This window comes from Macaca mulatta, chromosome 14 (genome assembly GCF_049350105.2).
Source record: "Macaca mulatta isolate MMU2019108-1 chromosome 14, T2T-MMU8v2.0, whole genome shotgun sequence".
In the NCBI taxonomy this organism is placed as follows: domain Eukaryota; kingdom Metazoa; phylum Chordata; class Mammalia; order Primates; family Cercopithecidae; genus Macaca; species Macaca mulatta.
In genome coordinates, this window is record NC_133419.1 from 129,321,035 (window position 1) to 129,340,665 (window position 19,631).

Consider the following 19,631-nt stretch of genomic DNA (forward strand, 5'->3'; position numbering starts at 1 on the left):
TTTGTAATTCGTGTAGCAAAGTATTTTTTGAGTCCAATGTTGGATGCTTTTTCCTAGCCTCAAGGAAGCTACGCCTGCATGTTTTAGCTTTTTAGAGAAGGGTCATAAAAATAAGAGAGCCAGTATAGCCTTTAGGAACCTAATAATTACAAAACACTGGTAGGAACAGAACCATCTTCCACCATAATCAAAGTAAAATACTTGCAAAGTGGTACCGAGAGGAACACTCCGGAAGGGGGGCATCTCTATTGCCGGACCCGGCAACCGCGAAATCCTGTCATGGCCACTCCTTTCAGAGGGTTACTGTGGCTCCTGGGATTCAAGGGCATGTGGGGTATTGGGAGTCCAGTAACTTTATAGGGTCTAGGTAACATCACTGTTGTCTTCTCTAAAACTCATGTAACTTAGAGAAGCAGATCATTCAGGAACTCACTCACTCACATTTTCCTAGATTTTCCTATCTTAGTACATAGGTCCTACATGCTTGTTGAAAACGATCCAAACCTTCATTCTTCCTTCTCTTCCAAAGTTGCTGTGGCCTGGAAGAGAGTTCCCATGACACCTTCTCAGTTCCACACCCTAAGATGCTTTGTAGGGTAGATGTGAGTACGGGAAAAAAGTCTTTCCTGGACACCTAGAATATCAGCCTTCCTCTCCTGCAATTAACCCCTTCCCCACTTTCCAAGCACTGCTCGAAACTGATCTCCTTTTATGACTAATTCTACCAGTGTTTAGTCACTCTGGCAGTTGCATTTTAGATCATGTAAGCCTTCTTGTCTTTGCTTCTGTAACCAGCAACCAACACCAGTAGTCCAGGTGCTTGTAACATATGAAAGTAAACCAAACAAATGATGGGATTCACCCTTGCTACTGAAGTAAGATGCCCTGTTATATTTCAACACTCAGTACAAAGGGGTTCCCAGCGCCTGCCTTTTACAGGAACTATCATCACCTAATTAGCTTCAGTTTTTTGTATCTTATCAATTCTGGGCAACGGTATAGCAATGTTTTTAACAGCGGTAATGAACGATGCTTACTATAGTGCCAGTTGTTGTGAGTTCTTGCATCTGTTAACTCATTTCTTTCTCATGACCCACCAGTTTGCAGATGCAACCAAGGCATACAAAGGTTCAACGCTCTGCCCAGTGGCATCCAGTGAGTAATCCGTGTGGAGCTGAAAGTCACCTGCACATGGATACTAGGGACCATCAGCTCACTCCTTCAGGAAAGGTTGGTGCACATATTATGCTATAGCATTATTTCAGGCACTAGGATATAAATGAACAAGACAAAGTTCTTGTCCTCTTGGAGTTCACATTCCAGAGAAACTATAGATAAAAAATAAATAACATAAAGCAAGCAAGGGGATAAGAGTAATGACATGCTACATGAGATAGGATGGTCAAGGAAAGTCTTCTCTAAGGGGGTGGTGTTTGAGCAAAGACTTGAAGTGGGGGAGCGAGCCACATAGACACCTGGGGCCTACGCACCCCAGGGGGAGGAGTGTCAGTCGGCACGAAGGCTGAGGTGGAAGTGGACTTGGCATGTTTATGGGAGGACGAGGAGGCTGATGAGGCGGCAGTGACAAGGCAGAGAGAGGGAGGATGGCTGTACTTGACTCTCAGCAGCATTCATTGAACATCCCCTGCCCCTTTGCATATCTTCCATATCTCTGCAGCTGGAGCAAGACACACCCTCTCTTTATTTCCAGAAGCTTCTTCTCCAATATATGGTTAGAAGCTTGTGGATGCAGGACCAACCTTTTGCTGCCATTATGAGGTCTCAAGAGTGACACCTCATCTGGCGACCTATACTGCCCCTCAATTTCTTTTGCCCTATAAACCGCTAGTCTTTAAGCTTGTCTTGGGGGCTTAATTGTCGCTCTCTGCTGCAGGAAGCTAAAGCACTCTTCTTCCGCATGCTGCCGCCCTTGTCAGTGACAGATGTCGTGGGAGAACCTGAGTCGAGAGTGGAGTGGGAGGTAGACCTCCACGCTGTGCACTGCTCCCAGCTCTGCTCTTCTTCCAGACAGGTGGTCTCCTGTCTTTAACTCGCACCTTGCTTGTACTGGCACGGCCGTGAGACTCATTCTATCTGATGAGCTGTGAGCAAGAACGACGTGTGTGACTTCTGGACCACATTTTAACTACTCAGGCAAGCTCCTCCAGTGTTCTCCTCCCATGCCACACCATCCCAGGAATTCAGTCTTAGGTGATGGGGGTAAGGGATGCCAAGGGCTGCTCAGAGGACTGTTACCCAGGAAGGTTGCCTGGACCTGCAGCAGGCTTGCCTTGAGCAGGAAAAATACCTCTTTTTATGTCTATGGCATTGAGATTTTGGTTGTTACTTCAGCATAACCCTAGCCTTACCTGACTAATGGGAGGAGTTGCACTCCCTGCAAATCAACAACACAGTGTCTTAGCCTCGCAGGCACAACTACGTTAGGGGTTCATGATCTCTGAGGATACACAGCGGGCAATGCAGTAAAACAGTAATAAAAACTGCAGGCTCTGGGGTCATACAGCCTGGGCCTGAATCCCACTTAACCTCGGAGATACACACTCAGGCACATTACTGAAAACTTTCTAGGCTTGATTTACCTGTAAAGTGGCAATAAAAGAAAAAATGTTACCTCACATAATTGTTAGAATGAGTTAATATTAATATATGCAAACTACTTAGGATAGCCTGGTACATGATAATCGATCAACAAATTTTTAATGATATTAGCTACTATCAGCGCAATTGCTATGCTCTTTTCTCTGGAAATGCATTTTGCTTTAACTGATCTTGAACCAGGAAAATGTATGTGTTTAAGAATAATGAGGCCAGGGCCAGTGGCTCATACCTGTAATCCCAGCACTTTGGGAGGCTGAGGCAGGCGGATCACTTGAAGTCAGGAGTTCAAGACCAGCCTGGCCGACATGGCAAAACCCCATCTCTACTAAAAATACAAAAGTTAGCCAGGCGTGGTGGTACACACCTGTAGTCCCAGCTACTTAGGATGCTGAGGCAGGAGAATCACTTGAACCTGGGGGCAGAGGTTGCAATGAGCCGAGATTGTGCCACTGCACTCCAGCCTGGGTGACAGAGCAAGACTCTGTCTCAAAAAACAAAACAAAACTTCATTATTCACCAAGTTTTACTATCCAGAAATGGAGAGCCAGTCAAATCCATCTCTCTTTAGCAACTGTTTTGTAAAATACCAGGCCTGTTCTCCCCATTACTTCTTTTGCAGAAATTCACCATGTTGCTTCTACTCCTGCCATCTCGTGTATTGAATGAGCCTATCAGTAACTAGGGCAATACGAGAAAGCGATACCCGTAGAAGGCACCACCACTAGCAGAGAAGGTGAGGCTCAGAGAGGTTCCTGAGACCACTTCCCTGAACTGGAAAGTTGACAGATGGAATAGACAGCCTAGCACTAGACATTATTCTGAAATGTAGACACAGTTCAATAGTCATAATCAGTGCTATCTGGATAACGGTTTCCACTGAATAATCCCACAAGATTTTTTGGTCGTTATTCAGACTTCATGGTAAGCAAGGACCTTCTCCCCTACTACATCATGCTATAGGATTCCCTGTGAAGTCCCATTTTAACTGCCAAGGCTCTCTTTCTGCGAGATCCAACCATGGGAGAACTTCCCGTTTATTTTTTCAGAAAGGTTGACCCTTAATAAATTCTTAATGATACAATTGAAAGTGGTTAAATGCTTAATGATACCAGCATAATATAGCCCTCTTCCCTTTTATTACGGCATGGTCTTGCAGTATTTCAAAGTAAAAGTTCTGGGTAACTTTTGGCACTTGCTCTCCTGCTGAGCCCTGTACAAACATCTATTATCTAATTGAATCCTCACAGCAACCCTTCATAAGTACTATTATTCCCACTTTAGAGATCAGGAAGTCATGGCTTCATCAGACTTTTAGAAATAATTTTAGAGGGTTTAGTGGGTCAGTAGACGTTTTAGAGTTAGTAGCAGTCCAGAGTCAACCAGCCAACTCTAAAGTCTGCTCTGAGTCCGTGTGTGCAGGTGTGACTTTCAGCTCCACACGGATTACTCACTGGATGCCACCGGGCAGAGCGTTGAACCTTTGTATGCCTTGGTTTCATCTACAAACTGATGGGTTATGAGAAATAAATGAGTTAACAGATGCAAAAGGCTCACAACAACTGGCACTAGAGTAAGCATAGTTCGTTACTGCTGTTAAAAACATTGCTATACTGTTGCCCAGAATTGATGAACTATGAAAAAACTTAAGCTAATTACATGCCGATAGTTCTTGTAAAAGTTTTGGTGAGAAAAGAAGGAATATCACTTGGTCCTATGAGCTATTTGTTTTCCATAAGTGCGGTATTTGATTTGTTGTTGTTGTTGTTGTTTTTGAGACAGAGTTTCCCTCTGTCACCCAGGCTGGAGTGCAGTGGCACGAACTCAGCTCACTGCAGCCTCTGCCCCCCAGGTTCAAGCAACTCTCCTACCTCAGCCTCCCAAGTAGCTGGGAGTACAGGTGTGCCACCACACCCAGCTAATTCTTGTATTTTTAGCAGACAGGGTTTCACCATGTTGGCCAGAGTGGTCTTGAACTCCTGATCTCAGGTGATCCGCCCACCTTGGCCTCCCAAAGTGCTGGGATTACAGGCATGAGTCACCACACCCAGCCAGAGGGCAGTATTTGAAAAAGTTAGCTGTCAAAAAGCAAGTATGAATTAGCTACACTTCCCTAACCAGACCAAATGTCTCAGGTTGTCTTAACAATATAATATAAGCATATAATAGGAGGCATTATTCAGTCAGCAGTATTTTACCTCCTTTTTAAAGAACGCTGCATTTTCTATAGTTTGTTCAGTTCAATTGGTTTTAATTTTTGCATGCCATCGTTACAAATGAGTCTGGGGCTTAATATTTATACCAAGAGGAGAGAGAAATTAATGACACATTTCTGTCACCAAAGTGAAGGGGAACCAAAGTGTGAACGGGAAAAGGTGGTAACCTCAATGAACAAGAGATGGCTCCCTCTGCAAGCACATTAAATACGCTGCCTAGATCTGTATTTCTCAGCCATGTGTACCAGGTACATGGCATGGGTACCAAAACTAGATTTGTAAATCCAATCCCAGACGCAATGGATCAGACCATCTGGTGGTTGCTGAAGAATCCTAACTAGCTCTCCAGGTGTTCTAAATGGATTCTGAAGTTTGAGAACTACTTGCTGAGCTTAAAACATAACTAGTGGCTGAGAAATCTAGGATGCTTTTCAAAATGTTTTAGAGAATTAAGAACACGAATTGCAAATGACTTGGTGACAGCTGACGCTGTTTTGTCTGCATGATATTCTGGTTTCTTAATTGTGGATGCTCAAACTGTCTTCGAGCCTACCATTCTCCTGCGAGGAGAAACGCTCTGCAGTTAACAGAAATGCTGTTGCATCTAATCACATCGCTTTCTCGCAGACTGTCAAATGCAGGGTGAACTCCTACAGCTTTTGCTTCATTCTCCCTTCTGAGCATCTTACACACGAACATCTTTCTGAGACTCAGCTATCCAAGCCCATTGCTAGGAGAAAAGAACAAGAGCCTCGGAGTAACAAAAAATAGACAACGCAAAGGCCACACGATTCAGGATAACCTTTCAGGACTCCAGTTCAGAACTACTTTTGCTCCCCACATTAGAATTACAAAGAGAAAAAGGAAGAGGAGGGTTTATAGGTAGTTCCTAGACAGTAACAAAAAGTAACAGCAGCAAAGACATACAAAACTGAAAAAAAGGGGTACAAAAATATAAAAAGAACTGGTGTTAAACCACTTGGTGTAAACGCAAATCTTCTCTCAGTGCCCTGAGGATATCCCTAAGTTGTGTGTGGTGCGGTCATCTATTGACACACGTGATGAGACTACACTGGCAGCAACATTTGTGGTTGGAAATATATTCTGGAAGTATTTTGATTAAAGGTCTAAAATAAAATTAAACCTTATACTTTTTCAGAGGTGCACTATCAACTGTATGAAAAACATGACCAACTAAAATATCTTATTTCTGGTGTTTCCAGATGCCCAAGGTTTTACTGGATGGGGAGTCAGTGTTACTTTAAAATGTGCCTCTTCTTGTACAACCACAACTAAAATCTCAACCACCACGAATGTATGTGTTACTGATTCCTCAGTGATACACATTTTAAGAGGTAGGTACCGTATTTTTGTCAGTGTAAAATAAGTTTGGTGACGAAATAGCATGAAAAGCAGAGTCCTGAAAATTGAGAAGACCCAGTGGAGCTGTGGTTGTATCTTTTCTTTCATCCCATCTGAGCAGTTTCCAAGGGAACACTTATTCAGATCTGAGGATGCTTACTGAAGATGTTGTATCTTTGCTGAGGTCTGGAGCGTGCTATGCAGGCACAGAAAAGACGGTTGACTTACTAGGGCCATCTGGAATAAACAGACAACTTTCCCTATTGCTGGCAAGAAAAAAAAACAGGGCCTAACACCTTAAAATGAAGAATGATTTGCAATTTGACTCTCAGTAGGAAAACCAATATTCAAGAGCTGAATACTGAGGGTCCTCCGCGCCTCACCTTCAAGTCCTGGTTGATACTTAAGTATTTATTTTGACAACTGTGGCAGCAGAAGAAACTCTGGAGCCCTGCTGGGCAGCTGGGCCACTTGCAGTACTTGGTTCACATCTACAGCCACTGTCTCACTGACACTGGATCTGGGTTTGCTGCGAGCAGGTGGCCTCATCTGGGGCATGATTATTTCATGGTCATTTCACCCTTAAGAGAAAACAGGATGTCCAAGATGTGTCCTTGGAATCTGTAAAAAATGGTTTTATTCAGAATTCCCTTTGAAGGATCCTGAGACAAGCTGATTCAGTTTCCTGAGAAGTGCACACTTGGGAACCAGGCTGCAAGAGCAGAGCGCGGACTCTCTCAGGAGCAGGAAGCAGCAAGTCAGCCCAGACTCTCCAGGACGGATCAAGAGGCCTCCACCACTCTACAGGGAACAGTGTTTGACTTGGGGGAAACGTGGCCAGGCGGCAAAAGGTGCCAAATAGATAACAACAGGAGACACTTAACCCCTTTCCTCAAATAATGTACCACTGGGCATAATAGGATGTGTCATAAAAACATGTGTCCTTTGGTCCTAATTCCCCAAATCAATTACCCCCACTATTTCATTATAATTCACATTAGGTCAAAAAGGAAACACATACACAAAGCAGTCTGTTTTAACCTGAAATAATTCTGTTGATATTCGAATCGCTTTCAGTGGGACATTTGCTTTAAACCACAAGGTATCTCCATCTCCAGGTACAAAAAATCCCTCTTCCCTCCCCTGCCACCCCCCACCCCACCCCACAACCAAAGAAACAAACAAAACCCAAACCCACAATTCAGCTTCAAATAAGTTTGCAAGAAATGAGACTCTAAATATTTACATATGGGGCAAGAAATAAATCACAAAACTATTTACAAAAATACACAAGCTTATATGCATTAACAATTTACACCAGTTCACAAAAATATTAAGACATAAAAAAACACTATATAAATTAAAATTAAAAACTCAAAAGTATGATCTAAGACTTCCTAGGATGCTTCTCTCATGCAGGTCATGGTTGAAAAATCAGGTTTTGCTATTCAGAATCTAAACTGTAAAACCATTTTTATTCTTTGAACATTAACAGTACTAATCAGATAAGGAAAAACCCTCTGTGCACACTGACATTATCTTGCACACGTTATAATACACCATTCCTGACATTTCTGTAACACACAGTGCTGAAAATCACATGCCTCTAACCATGTGGCAGAAGTAACTCTCTGACATACTTTTACTGTCATTATTACTTTCTTACACATTCTGCTCAAGCAATACTTTGCCAACATACTAAATGGGTGACTGACAGGGCTGAAAACAGAGAAATGAACTTTGCAGGCTCCTTCTTTAACTAAAGGGGCAAATTTCAAATTTACATCGTTTGCGTCTATTACTGCTCCAAATGTGGTAACCTACTCCTCTGTCCCCACTCACATTAGTAACAGTCCCTCCTCTCTACAGAATTAGTCCTAGAATTTTTCAACCTGACCCTAAATTTTAAAAAATGCTTTGCCATTGTAAGAAACGTGCAGGCCCTACACGTGGGACCATCCCAGGGACTTGTATGTTTGAAAGGAAATTGAATATAGTAAGAAATAAGGCTCAGATGAAATTTATTAGTAAGAAAATGGCACCTCTGGGATTGTTAGCAAATTTTTTAGCCAGACGTCCAGGGAATATTTATTTCAATCAGACCAAACTGTGGAATCAGAATTTTGCCAAAAAGATAAAATCTGGAGGCAGGGCTCTGAAAATGTCAACAGGATTAAATTATGGGTTTAATGTATAAGGCAGCTCCACTTCCTTGATCATAATGCTCCGTGTCAAAATTGGAAAGTAATAACATTCAGTTACTCTATTTGTGAAGCCACACACGGTGGACTGTGCTGAGGTATCCGGCTCACAGTGATTTGCCGTCCGATTTCCACCCCACAACATTAGAAAGGGAAAGATGCTGGAAAAGTCTCTCAAATAACTGAATCCAAAGTTAAGGCTGCTGCTAGCATGCATTAAATGAAGTAACTCTAGATTTGATCTAAAGTTTGTGTTTCACGCTTATAACAGTAATTGCAATCATCATTCTATATTCGAAATATTTACCTGATATTTCTAAACCCATAGGACATTTATGAATAAAGAAATTGCTTTGAGGAATTAACCCTACTATTTATAAAAAAGGCTTTAGTTTCAGGACTAAACAATGTGTGCGACAACAAATCCACAAATATTACAACTGGACCGGACTCCCTGGGTTACTTCCTTCAGGCTCTCAGTTACTGAAGCCATGTGTATCTCCTGGTCACAGCAGCCCCTCTTCCTAACCTCCATGCTGCTGGTGAGAACTTACAGGGCTGGTGTGGTCTCCAAGGGGCAATGGGTTGCCTATTTGACAAAAATACGATTAAGGTAAAAAAAATTAGTGCCACATATTCACCAAAGGTCAAACTCCTGTATGTAGCACCCAGGGTATTTTTGTGCCAAAGGGAAGTATCCTAACAAGTTTCCTAGCACTTTGACTACATACCAGTTGGGTCTGCACTTTTAATGTAGAGGCCTCAATTTCCAGACCTTTTCACATATGGGAGTTTCAAGGTTTCTACTACGGTTTTTACTGCATCCCTCCAGTGAATTCTAAGGGAACAAAAGAAAACCTTATAGAATATTCCCACATATCAATGTGTTGTTCTTAAAACATTTTATTTCTTTTTCTAAATATAAACCCTTAAAATGCACATTATTTTTTAAAATAAAAACTGGCATGAATCCTAATCTTTATACAATTTCACAGCAATAATAGCAGCATGATTTTAGCCTCTTAAAAGATTTCCTCCTCTGCTCTAAATAAAAATTTCAAGTTCTAAAAAGCCAGAGCAGCAACCATCCAATAAATGGAATGCAATTCTCCTAGTGTCTTCTACAGACTGAGCATTTAAAATATGTGAATGTATAAAACTTGAGTATTATTAAGAGTTATGGAATGAAATGACAATCTAAACTCATTTTGTAAACATAGGACTGCCTTGCTAGTCTGATGTATTTTGTGGAGTGGAGGGAGCTGAGAACATAGAATGGAGCTGGGCTAGAGAGTTCCTACTCTAATAAGGAATGCAACTTTCAAAAGCTGCAGGTGTTAAACATGTTTAACATGTCTCCAGAGTTATAAAGAGCTATACCTGAAATGCTGGTGTAGATGGTAATTACAACACGACTGTGACCACACAAGTACAGAGTAAGCAAATGACAGTAATGGCTTAGGACAGCAATGATAACTGCCCAGAACTCCACTGATGAAATGGGGCTGTGTACTAAGCCGTTATTGCAGGAACTTGCAGTCTAATAATAGATAATTTGTAGCTACTTAAATTCCCAGGGATCCTGTACTCAGGTTTAGAAACAGAAACAAACACGGAAATTTATATTCATAATAAATTATGTGTGTCTATCCAGTCAAACCATGCTGGGCTTTTTTAATGAAAGAAAGCTGATAATTTAGGAAAACCAATGGTATGACATGTTTTACTAGAATTACAATTCACCAAACATTATTGAGGGGTGGGGTAAGAAGAAAACCTGAAGGCAGGCAATGCATTAAAAGCATCAATAAGAGTTTTCTGGTGCTAACAAAGTTCACTGACAATAAGAACTTTACTATCTTCCACCTAAGAAGTTTCCTTAAATACTAACTTTTAAAAATCCCTTCTGTCATGATATGAGCCCATTCATTGAGCCGTGAGGAACAAGGATGGAAAATAAGAATAGAAAAAGTATGGTTCAGCCTGAGTCTAAGTGGTCTGGTGTTTTATGATGACTCTACCAAATGTTTAATTTAAAGTCTTAATTTCTTATTTTTAATTATAATGTTGCTGTCTGACTGACTGATCTTGAAGGATCAGGGATTTTTCGACGACTCTAACTGAACACAAGCTCCTTCTCAGATGGGGCGAGTGAAGTGAGAAGAGTGTGTCAATCTGGGCAAGTTGTGCAGCTACTGATGGAGAAGCAGGAAGACAACAGGGAATGCAGAAGGCTACCAGGACATCGGTGTGAGCTGCTCTCAATTACGCAGCAAATACTAAGAAGAAAGGACAACGCTGAATTCGAATTCAGTGAAAGGCAGTCCTCAGGCTCTTTCAAGCTAGCCCTAGATCTGTGTCCTGCGACAGGTTTCTCTACTGGGTTTCAGCACGGGGTTGTACCATCCTTCGGATCTTTTCTAAAGACAAAAATGACAAAGTCTATAGATGGAAGAGGTGGTAATGAAGCAGGGAAGGGGAAAAAGATGGTGATGTGTTTACTTTTATTATCTTTTTTTAAATGTGGCCAGGGGTTTTATAGTATTTTTTGTTTTTTAATCTTTTTGGTTATTGAAAAAAATAGAACAGTCCACTGTCCAGCAGAGGCTGCTTCAACTCTATTGCTCCAGGGCTCATTCTGCATGGATCTGTGTTTCAGGATGCTGCAAGGACCACTCTGTAGGCAGGAAGGCCCCTTGACCCAAAGCTGTAGCATAGGTCCTGCTCTGCGGATGGGGAAAGCCGGGGGGCACATACGTCCCCATGCCGCCCCCTGCAAAGCCTCCCCGCTGGTGCTGAGGCAGGGGGTGGTAATCTTCCAGGTTATCATACTGAGACACAACAGCCACGCTGCTCTGGCGCTTGCCGTGCGGTTGGTATTGGTACAGCACACTGGGGTCCCTCTCCACGTTCTGGGTGTGATGGAGTTTGAGGCTATGACTCCTCTCTGGTTTAGGGGGTGGGACCATTGACTGAGTGAGGTGTTCTTCCTCCTTGTAGCAGTCTCTGGAGTGTTTCTCTGGGGCAGAAGGCTGCCTAGCCCAAGGTCGCTCCATCTCTTTGGAGAGCCTCACCTCTTTGTGGTTCAGTCTTAAAGATTCTTGCCCGGATGCAGCATATTTCACTCCAGAGTTATGGTAGCTGACTGGCTCAGAAGTGTCTGGAATCCCTTTGGACCCATAATCTAACTGGCCAGCTCCCTGGGGATAAGGGGGCCCATTCTTTGACTCACAGAACTGCCTATGGCTTGCTTCCTGGTGCGCCCTGTGCTCAGGGAGACTGCAGCCCATGTCAGGAAGCTTCCTGCTCCTCAGGCTGCTCTGCTTCTGCGGCAGGGATGGCTTCTCCGGCTGCGTGCTACCATGGCCTCCGTGGTGGTGGGCTCTGTCCATCTCTGCCTCGGGATGCCTCCTGTAGAAGCGGTCCTCTCCCTCGGGACTGATGGCCTTGGCTGCATGGCGGCCTTCCTTTCCTTCTGCCACTGACAGAAGTCCAGTTTTCCCAGGATCTGATTTACTACGCAGATGGATGACATAGATCCCACCCAAGTCGTCCTGCACGGCCGGGGTCATGTTATCATACTGGGACATGACAGGCCCTTTCACCTTCTGCCGAGCACGGCTCTCTCTCCGGATGGACTGCATGCGGTATTTTTCCATGTCCTCAAGATCCCATGAGGTGTAGGTGTGCTTCACATCAGCCGCCGGAGGCATGTTGACTACATTATGGTCGTTGGGAGAGAAATAGCCAGTCACGTTGGCCCGGGGACGTGGAGGCAAACCAGCATAACTGTACAAGTTCTTTCCTTGCAGCCTAGGATTGTAGAAAGCAAAGTCTCGATTGGGAAGGCGGTGAAGGGGTCTCAACTGGACTGTGCCATAGGCATCCACATCACACAGGGCCCCATCTGGACTGTAATAGGAACTAGAAGAACTGGAATATGGGCTATACCTGTAGTGGACCCGGCCATTCTCAAAGTAAGGCTGCAGCTGAGTGACGTGATAATCGGAGCGGGCCTGGGAGGACTGATATGGCTTATATTGGTACAGGGGTCTTGGGCAGTAGGCTGGCTCATCATCTGGGGGAACTTCTGTCCGTGAAATGGGAACAGAGCGAATCATGGAAGACGGCGGAGCATGGAGAGACTGCACTCTCCGGATGGTAGGGTATGGTGGAATGTCTTCAGGGTAACAGGTATTCCTAACAGAGGAGCTCAAAGACGACACATACTCGATCCGGCTGCATGGCTTGGAATGGTGTCCAGATGCGTTTCTTCCTGGGGCCACATATGTGTTATAACGAAGACCCATGGAGGCTGGTGGCTCTGACCTGGCACCATACACTTGGTGCTGCTCCAATTTACTGTGATGTGGAGGTACACTCTGGGGACGGTACTGGCAGTTTGGAGTCATACTGAAATGCAAACAGTTTTCTGGACCAAAGGGTTCAGTGGTGACATCGGGCCTAGCAAAGGAGGAGTAAACTGTTTTCTGAGAAGCATGCTTAGGTTGTGGGACAGGAAGTGGTAAAGGCAATGCATCATCCACAGAGGCGGATGAAGCAGTGACAAAGGAATGATAATTTGAACTGCTGGTGGCATCTGCACTGCTGGAATGTATGGCAGCAGCCATCTTACTCTCCATCGTCCTGGTGGGGGGCAGTGGTGTAGGAAAGCCACAGGGATGTGCAGGGACAGACTCGGCACGCAGGTGCAGCAGCGGGGCCCGGGCACCATCCCGCACTTTCTCAGGCAGGCCTGGCTGGACAGCTGTAGCCATGGGACACTGAGCAGCAGCTGCACCACTGTCACTGATGAAGGCAGACGCAGGGTCATCCACGGCTCGAGGTTCAGGTGGCCTCTCTGGAACTGGAACTGCTCCTTGAACCTATTGAAAGACCATAATACTATGCATCTATTTTTTGTTCCGTCTATGAATCAAGTACTATTAAATTTGTAACTCACAAATTGAGGCTGGTTGGGTAGCAACTTGAACTTTCCCAAGCCATGTGGTTGCAATGAATCTGTACCCACTGATAGGAAAAGAAGGCTGGTGCTGCTATTTTGTATAAATATAGTATTCTCTCTGGAGAACCATTCAAAGTTTTCTAATTTATGAGAGGTTTTAAATGCGAGGCGAGGTGGCCTATGGCATGATTTTAATATACAAACCAAGAGAGGTTTAGTCAAGTAATACTGTAGAGCTTAAAAATACATACCCGGTCTCTTAGTCTAGCTCAGTCTCAACACCAAGGACATTTTGTTAAATTAAGAGTTAATTCTATCATCTGGAGAGACTTTTGAAATTCACAGTTGTACACACTGAGCAGCTTTAGGCCTTCAAAAATAGGGAAAGGCAATATTCAAATCAGAGGCTACTGCCTCTCCCCTACCTTTGATTCCACCTTAGTCTGGCCAAAGATAATCCTCATACTGAAAACATGCTATCCTTGAGAAGCAGTAAACACAGCATCCTCCACTAAGGTCTAAAATCTGAGGTCCTATTAATAGTTCAAGATGACTAAGAAAAACAACCTGTGGCCCTTCTTAAAATATGAGGAAATTCAGGAAGAAACCTTAGCATTCTGTATACTACATTCTCTCACTGAAGCAGGTGCCTGACTATGGGACAAACTGCTGGTGGATGCTAGGAAAGTAACAAAAATCCCAAGGTACTATAATCTCTTACACTTGCAAAAAGTCTGCAAGGCAGACAGTCCTACGGATGTTTTGAGAATGAAGTATTTTCATTGTGTAACTGTGAATAATTGGCAGAGGGTAGGTAAATGACTTGCCCAAAGTCACAATGAGTCAGCGATGGAGTTGGAATAAAAAAAAAAAAAAAAAAAAAACTCACAACCTTAAAGCCCACTTTGTCTTACTAAGTGTTACTAGGAATAAACTAGTGTTTTACTAGTTTATTGTGTTACTAGGAATAAACTACCAAGACACTTTAGAAGAAAAGGGAGCAGGTACAGTTAAGCTATAGTCATGGAGGAGCTACTCCCTTTTCTCGGGAAAAGCCAGCATCAAGGTAACGGCAGGCTCCAACCTCAAATGGGAATTATTTCATGGAAACCAGCCATAGGGCTTAAAAGCAATTGTTGTGTCTGACTCAAAGGTAACAACACACCCTGCTGAAAAGTGACATACCTTTGGTAATAGTATATTTCATCTCACTGATATCTTCCCCTTCTTACCTTGTGGGAATTATTTAATCCTATATTGGTTGCTGCTTGTACCTGCCCCACAACTGGTGGCTGCTCTGCAGATCTCTGGGAAGGTGGAGGGGGAAGGGGACGATTAGTTCTGTGTGTGCGCTGAAGGGTGGCAGCAGCAAAATCAGCAGTGGTGGGTTGTTCAGCCACATCCCAGCTGACTTCCTTGGTGCTCATTTGGGCTGTTGCTGGAGTAGTTGTCATGTACGTCATGGTGGCTGTGCTGGTATTCTCTTCGGGGGACCCAGAAGGATAGATTTTATCCCTAGGTAAATTAGGAGGTGTGGGTGATTTGTCTGCAAGGGACCCAGAAGGAAGGAAGATTTTATCCCTAGGTAAATTAGGAGGCGTGGGAGATTTGTCTGCAAATTCTAAAGGGTGATGGGGTTTATCCACACTTGCACCAAGATAAGAAGGAGGGTGATCTCCACTGTAGAAACGGGGTGGAGACTGGTCCTGATCCAAGAAGGAGACAGCTGGCATACTGTTCTTCCCAGACTGGTCTTCAGGGAAACTTATAAGATCATCCGACTTCTCTGAGTCTAAGGGAACTGAAGTAATTCTGGCCTTTTCTGGGTCCCCAGATAAATATGTTTGATGTGGCTGATTCCCTGTTAAGTCTACTTGGTGATATTGCTCCCCAGATTCAGTTGTGTTGGAATGGGTAGGATCCCCAACAGCTGTTGTCTCTGGTAGAGGATGGTCACAGTTTCCTGGTGCGTTATTCTGGAGGTGAAACTGCTCTGCTGGTCGATCGGTTTGAAAATAGGCCTTATCTAGAGCAACTGCAGAGTAAGAACTGGGCAGATTATCTTCAGTTGTAGCCACCGCTATATCTCCATAATTTGTATACCCAGCCTGAGAGGTCCCTGGTCTCTTCAATGACTGAGTTGAGGCTTGCTGTGCGGACTCAGCTAATGCTAGCGCCAACATTCGGGCAACATTTTTCGGAGGCGGTGGTGGTGGGATAAGAGAGACTGAACTGACAGGAACGGAATCCTGAGGGGGGTCATGGGTAACTGCTCCTAGTGGGAAATTGGGAAAAAAAATGAGAGTGAAAAGGTAGCTTACGTTATCCTAAATGGAAAGCCAAACACTCCCCATGTGATCACTAAAAAATAGGTGCCTTCCATATTTCAAAATGGCAATCCATGATCTTCTATCCCACATGCAAATGCTGTAGAAAACACATCTGGTGCAGAAGGAAAACTAAAACAAACCGTGTATAAAGACCGCAATCTCTTCTTGAATTGCTACAGAGATGGGGGGAAAAAGCAGATCCCTCACCTGGCTCAGAAAAGATTGCTTAGAAAACAAGCTTCAAGTGCTTGCAGACTGTTATTATGAACAGTTTTTACACTTGATGGTGTAGGCTGGCTTGTTAACTTGGAAGGCTACAATAAAGATATTTTATTAGAAGAGAAAACAGAATCAAGAGCTACGCAGTTGTGCAAAAATTATCCACGAATTCTCACTGTCCAAAGAGATAAGGGGGCTTTTGTGAAGATTTGAAGCAGGACCATTGGCCCTTTTGGGGAGTTTTGTTTGACTGCTTTTAATTTAGGGCTTTGAGCCATCAGCACCACCCAGAAAAGCATTCTCTTTGATTAAAGGCTAGCTGTGGACAAATTTCTCTCCTAAAAGGCACAGATGGCACACAGGATTGCAGATCCCTCTTAACTTAAAGAAAGAATGGAGGAAAACAAACGGTACCTGTCTGAGTCTGTCCAGAAGCTACAGCCTTACTCTGACTGCTTGAGACAGACTGATCCTCTTTCCCTGGTAACTCTACTTCTTCAGCAGCCACCTGGTCCAGGGGCTGGACTTCAGATTCACATCCTTCTTGGGCATCTGTCTCATTTGTTTTCATCTTTACTATCTGGGTGGGGGATCTATTTGTGGCATCCCTTTCTTCAATGCATGTGTCCCAGGCTGAAGATGATGCATTCTGAGCTGTGGTATTTGAGACTGTACCAATGACTTCGGACACCCGTGGTGGTAGGGTCACTGAAATTGGCTCAGATATGTTCATAGAAGGTGATTTGCTTAATTTCCGTCCTATCTTCGGAGAGAAAGCATAGACGACCTTTTCCGTAAAGGAGGATGGCTTAGATGATTTCTCTTCAGTGGGGCTCAAGTCCAGGGTAAAGAATGGACTCAGTTTCTCCTGAAGAGGAGAGACAGGTTCAGAGCTTGCTGTACTTCCTGGAGTCTGACATTGGCTACCACTTGTTTCTGCATCCTTTTTATTGGCACTTGTTTTATCCTTGGAGTATCCTGGTGAATCTAAAAAGGAAGCACCACTCTCCAGACATTCTGATTCGGCCTTGGGAGGACTACATTGAAATGACATTGGATCAAAATCCAGGCTGGCTACTCCAATGTCTGGTGGGCTCAAGTCAACATCCTCAGCTGAATGAGGAGACATAAGGGCTGGGATATGAAGCAGCCCTCCTTCCTCCTCACTCTCATTGTCATGAGGCAGATTATCATAGGAGTTACAGCGGTTCCCCAGCATTTCTCCATTAAAAGAGGCAGACAGTGCGTCACTGGAAGATCTGGGTCTTCTGGGTCGGAAGAGCTTAGAATCACCTGGAAAAAATGAGTAACAATGTCAAAGTGTGAACATCCTAGATACACAATGCTGGGGTAAGTCACCTACTCAGCACAGCAGTAACTTACTGTCTAGGTGAAGGAAGTGTTACTTCTCATTTTCTTTCTGAAAATTCTTTCAGGGCACACAGATCATTTAAACTTGAGATAATAGAACTCCCAAACCAAATGCTACATAGCGAACACGTGATAGAATCAGAGGGTGAATGCAGTATTTCATGGTCTGGATAGGAAAAATAACTCAGAATGCTTGGATTCTATTACTAATCCAACACTGATTCTTGGTGTGACTTTGGGTAAGCTTTTCATTTCTTTGTGTCTTATTTTATCACTGGCCCTCATATGACTTATGAGGAGGAATTAATCACTTTGAGTGGCGTTTTGAATCTATAATAGCAAAATGGATTTTTTTTTTTGTGGGGAAACATCCTTATAATATTCAAATTTCTAAATAAACTGAACTTCTCAATGAAAAAATCTTCACAATCCCATAAAGTATTTACATATATTTAGTAAAAAATTCCTTTCAGATACTAAACAAGAACCTCATTTTTTTTTCCCTTAATAGGCTTTAAGTTTCCCAAGCAGAGTCCTCAAGAGTGGCAGAGAGTATTACATAATTTTACGATGTTGCTAAATATCAAACTGGTAAAAAAAGAAACTATTCTATTAGGATTATTTTAATTGCCATAGTTAAAAAGTAATTTAAAGAGGCAGAAACTATCTTAATAAATATAAATATATTGGTCGGGCACAGTGGCTCATGCCTGTAATCCCAGCACTTTGGGAAGCTGAGGCAGGCAGATCACCTGAGGTCAGGAGTTCGAGACTAGCCTGGCCCAAATGGCGAAACCCCGTATCTACTAAAAATACAAAAGTTAGCTGGGCATGGTGGCGCATGCCTGTAGTCCCAGCTATTCAGGAGGCTGGGCAAGATAATCACTTAAACCAGGTGTTGGAGGTTGCAATGAGCCAAAATTGTGCCACTGCACTCCAACCTGGGCGACAAAGCAAGATTCTGTCTAAAATATATATATGTATTCACAAATGTACTGATTACCCATAAAATTAATTCCTTACAAACATCTTCTGCTTAACACTAGTATCTACCTAGCTTGCTGCACTGTTTTTGTAAGTTATCTTGACTAGTTTAATTGAAAATCTTGGAAAATTCACATGATGTCAGACACTCGGATAAAGTGACGGGGAAGAACTTCTGGAATCAAAAGCAAAGCCATTGATAAGTGAGGATCTGGCAGTTAGAAGAGTTATTAAATGAAGATGAGAAAGCTGACCAAGATGATGATACTTCAGGATATTTCAAAAGAGCAAGATTTCACTTGTTCTTGAGTATCACTGGATTAAGAAAAGCCCTTTGGAAATCAATGTAGCTCCTGTTTTTTTTTTTTTTTTTTTTTTTCCCAGACAGAGTCTTGCTCTGTCGCCAGGCTGGAGTGCAGTGGCACAATCTCGGCTCACTGCAACCTCCACCTCCTGGGTTCAAGCAATTCTCCTGCCTCAGCCTCCCCAGTAGCTGGGACTACAGGCGAGCACCACCACGCCCAGCTAATTTTTGTACTTTTAGTAGAGACAGGGTTTCACCATGTTGGCCAGGATGATCTCGATCTCTTGACCTCGAGATCCGCCCACCTCGGCCTCCCAAAGTGCTGGGATTATAGGCGTGAGCCACTGTGCCCGGCTGGTTATTTTTAAAAGGACTTTCTTTATAATTCTGCTGCAATGGCAAAACTCAATTCAAATAAATGAAGAATGTCCTATTATGCTATTACAGTTCTATTAAAAAAAAAAAGCTTCTTCCAAATTGACATTTAATTCTTTATTCTAAAAATTAGTGCATAGATATAACCATAATCTAACTTTAGCTAAATAAGAGAGAATATAAACTTATTTGCACAATTTTTTAGTTTTGTTTTTTAAGTTACACTGCAGTCAAACCTCTTTTCACCCTTAACCATGAAATTTTAGTCCCTATTTTAAAAAGATTTTCTTTTTTTTTGAGACAGAGTTTCACTCTTGTCACCCAGGCTAGAGTGCAGTGGTGCAATCTAGACTCACTGCAACCTCCGCCTCCTGGGTTCAGGCGATTCTCCTGCCTAAGCCTCCCAAGTAGCTGGGATTACAGGTGCCTGCCACCATGCCCAGCTAACTTTTGTACTTTTAGTAGAGATGGGGTTTCGCCACATTGGCCAGGCTGGTGTGGAACTTCTGACCTCAGGTGATCCACCCATCTCAGCCTCCCAAAGTGCTGGGACTACAGGCGTGAGCCACCACGTCTGGCCAAAGATTTATCTTAAGTTGCCTTCTCCAAGTGCTAATTATCCTTGTAAATGAGGACCACATGTAATCAATCCAATCTATGAAATTTAAGACCAGGTTAAGCCATTTG

The 19,631-nt window shown here is 43.3% G+C and overlaps 1 protein-coding gene across 14 annotated transcripts in view; it reads right to left on the minus strand.

The window, feature by feature from the left end:
- Nucleotides 1-7,224: 7,224 nt before the first annotated feature.
- The window catches only part of ARHGAP32 (Rho GTPase activating protein 32), a 307,961-nt gene continuing 295,554 nt past the window's right edge, over nucleotides 7,225-19,631 (minus strand). For all 14 annotated transcript variants that reach the window (XM_077964660.1, XM_077964657.1, XM_077964658.1 and 11 more), the window contains 3 exons: nucleotides 16,325-17,203; nucleotides 14,594-15,636; nucleotides 7,225-13,281 (listed from right to left, as the gene is read on the minus strand). In XM_077964660.1, the coding sequence (XP_077820786.1) occupies nucleotides 11,029-13,281; nucleotides 14,594-15,636; nucleotides 16,325-17,203 (4,175 nt within the window). In that variant the 3' untranslated portion in view covers nucleotides 7,225-11,028. The remainder of the gene's footprint in view (nucleotides 13,282-14,593; nucleotides 15,637-16,324; nucleotides 17,204-19,631) is intronic.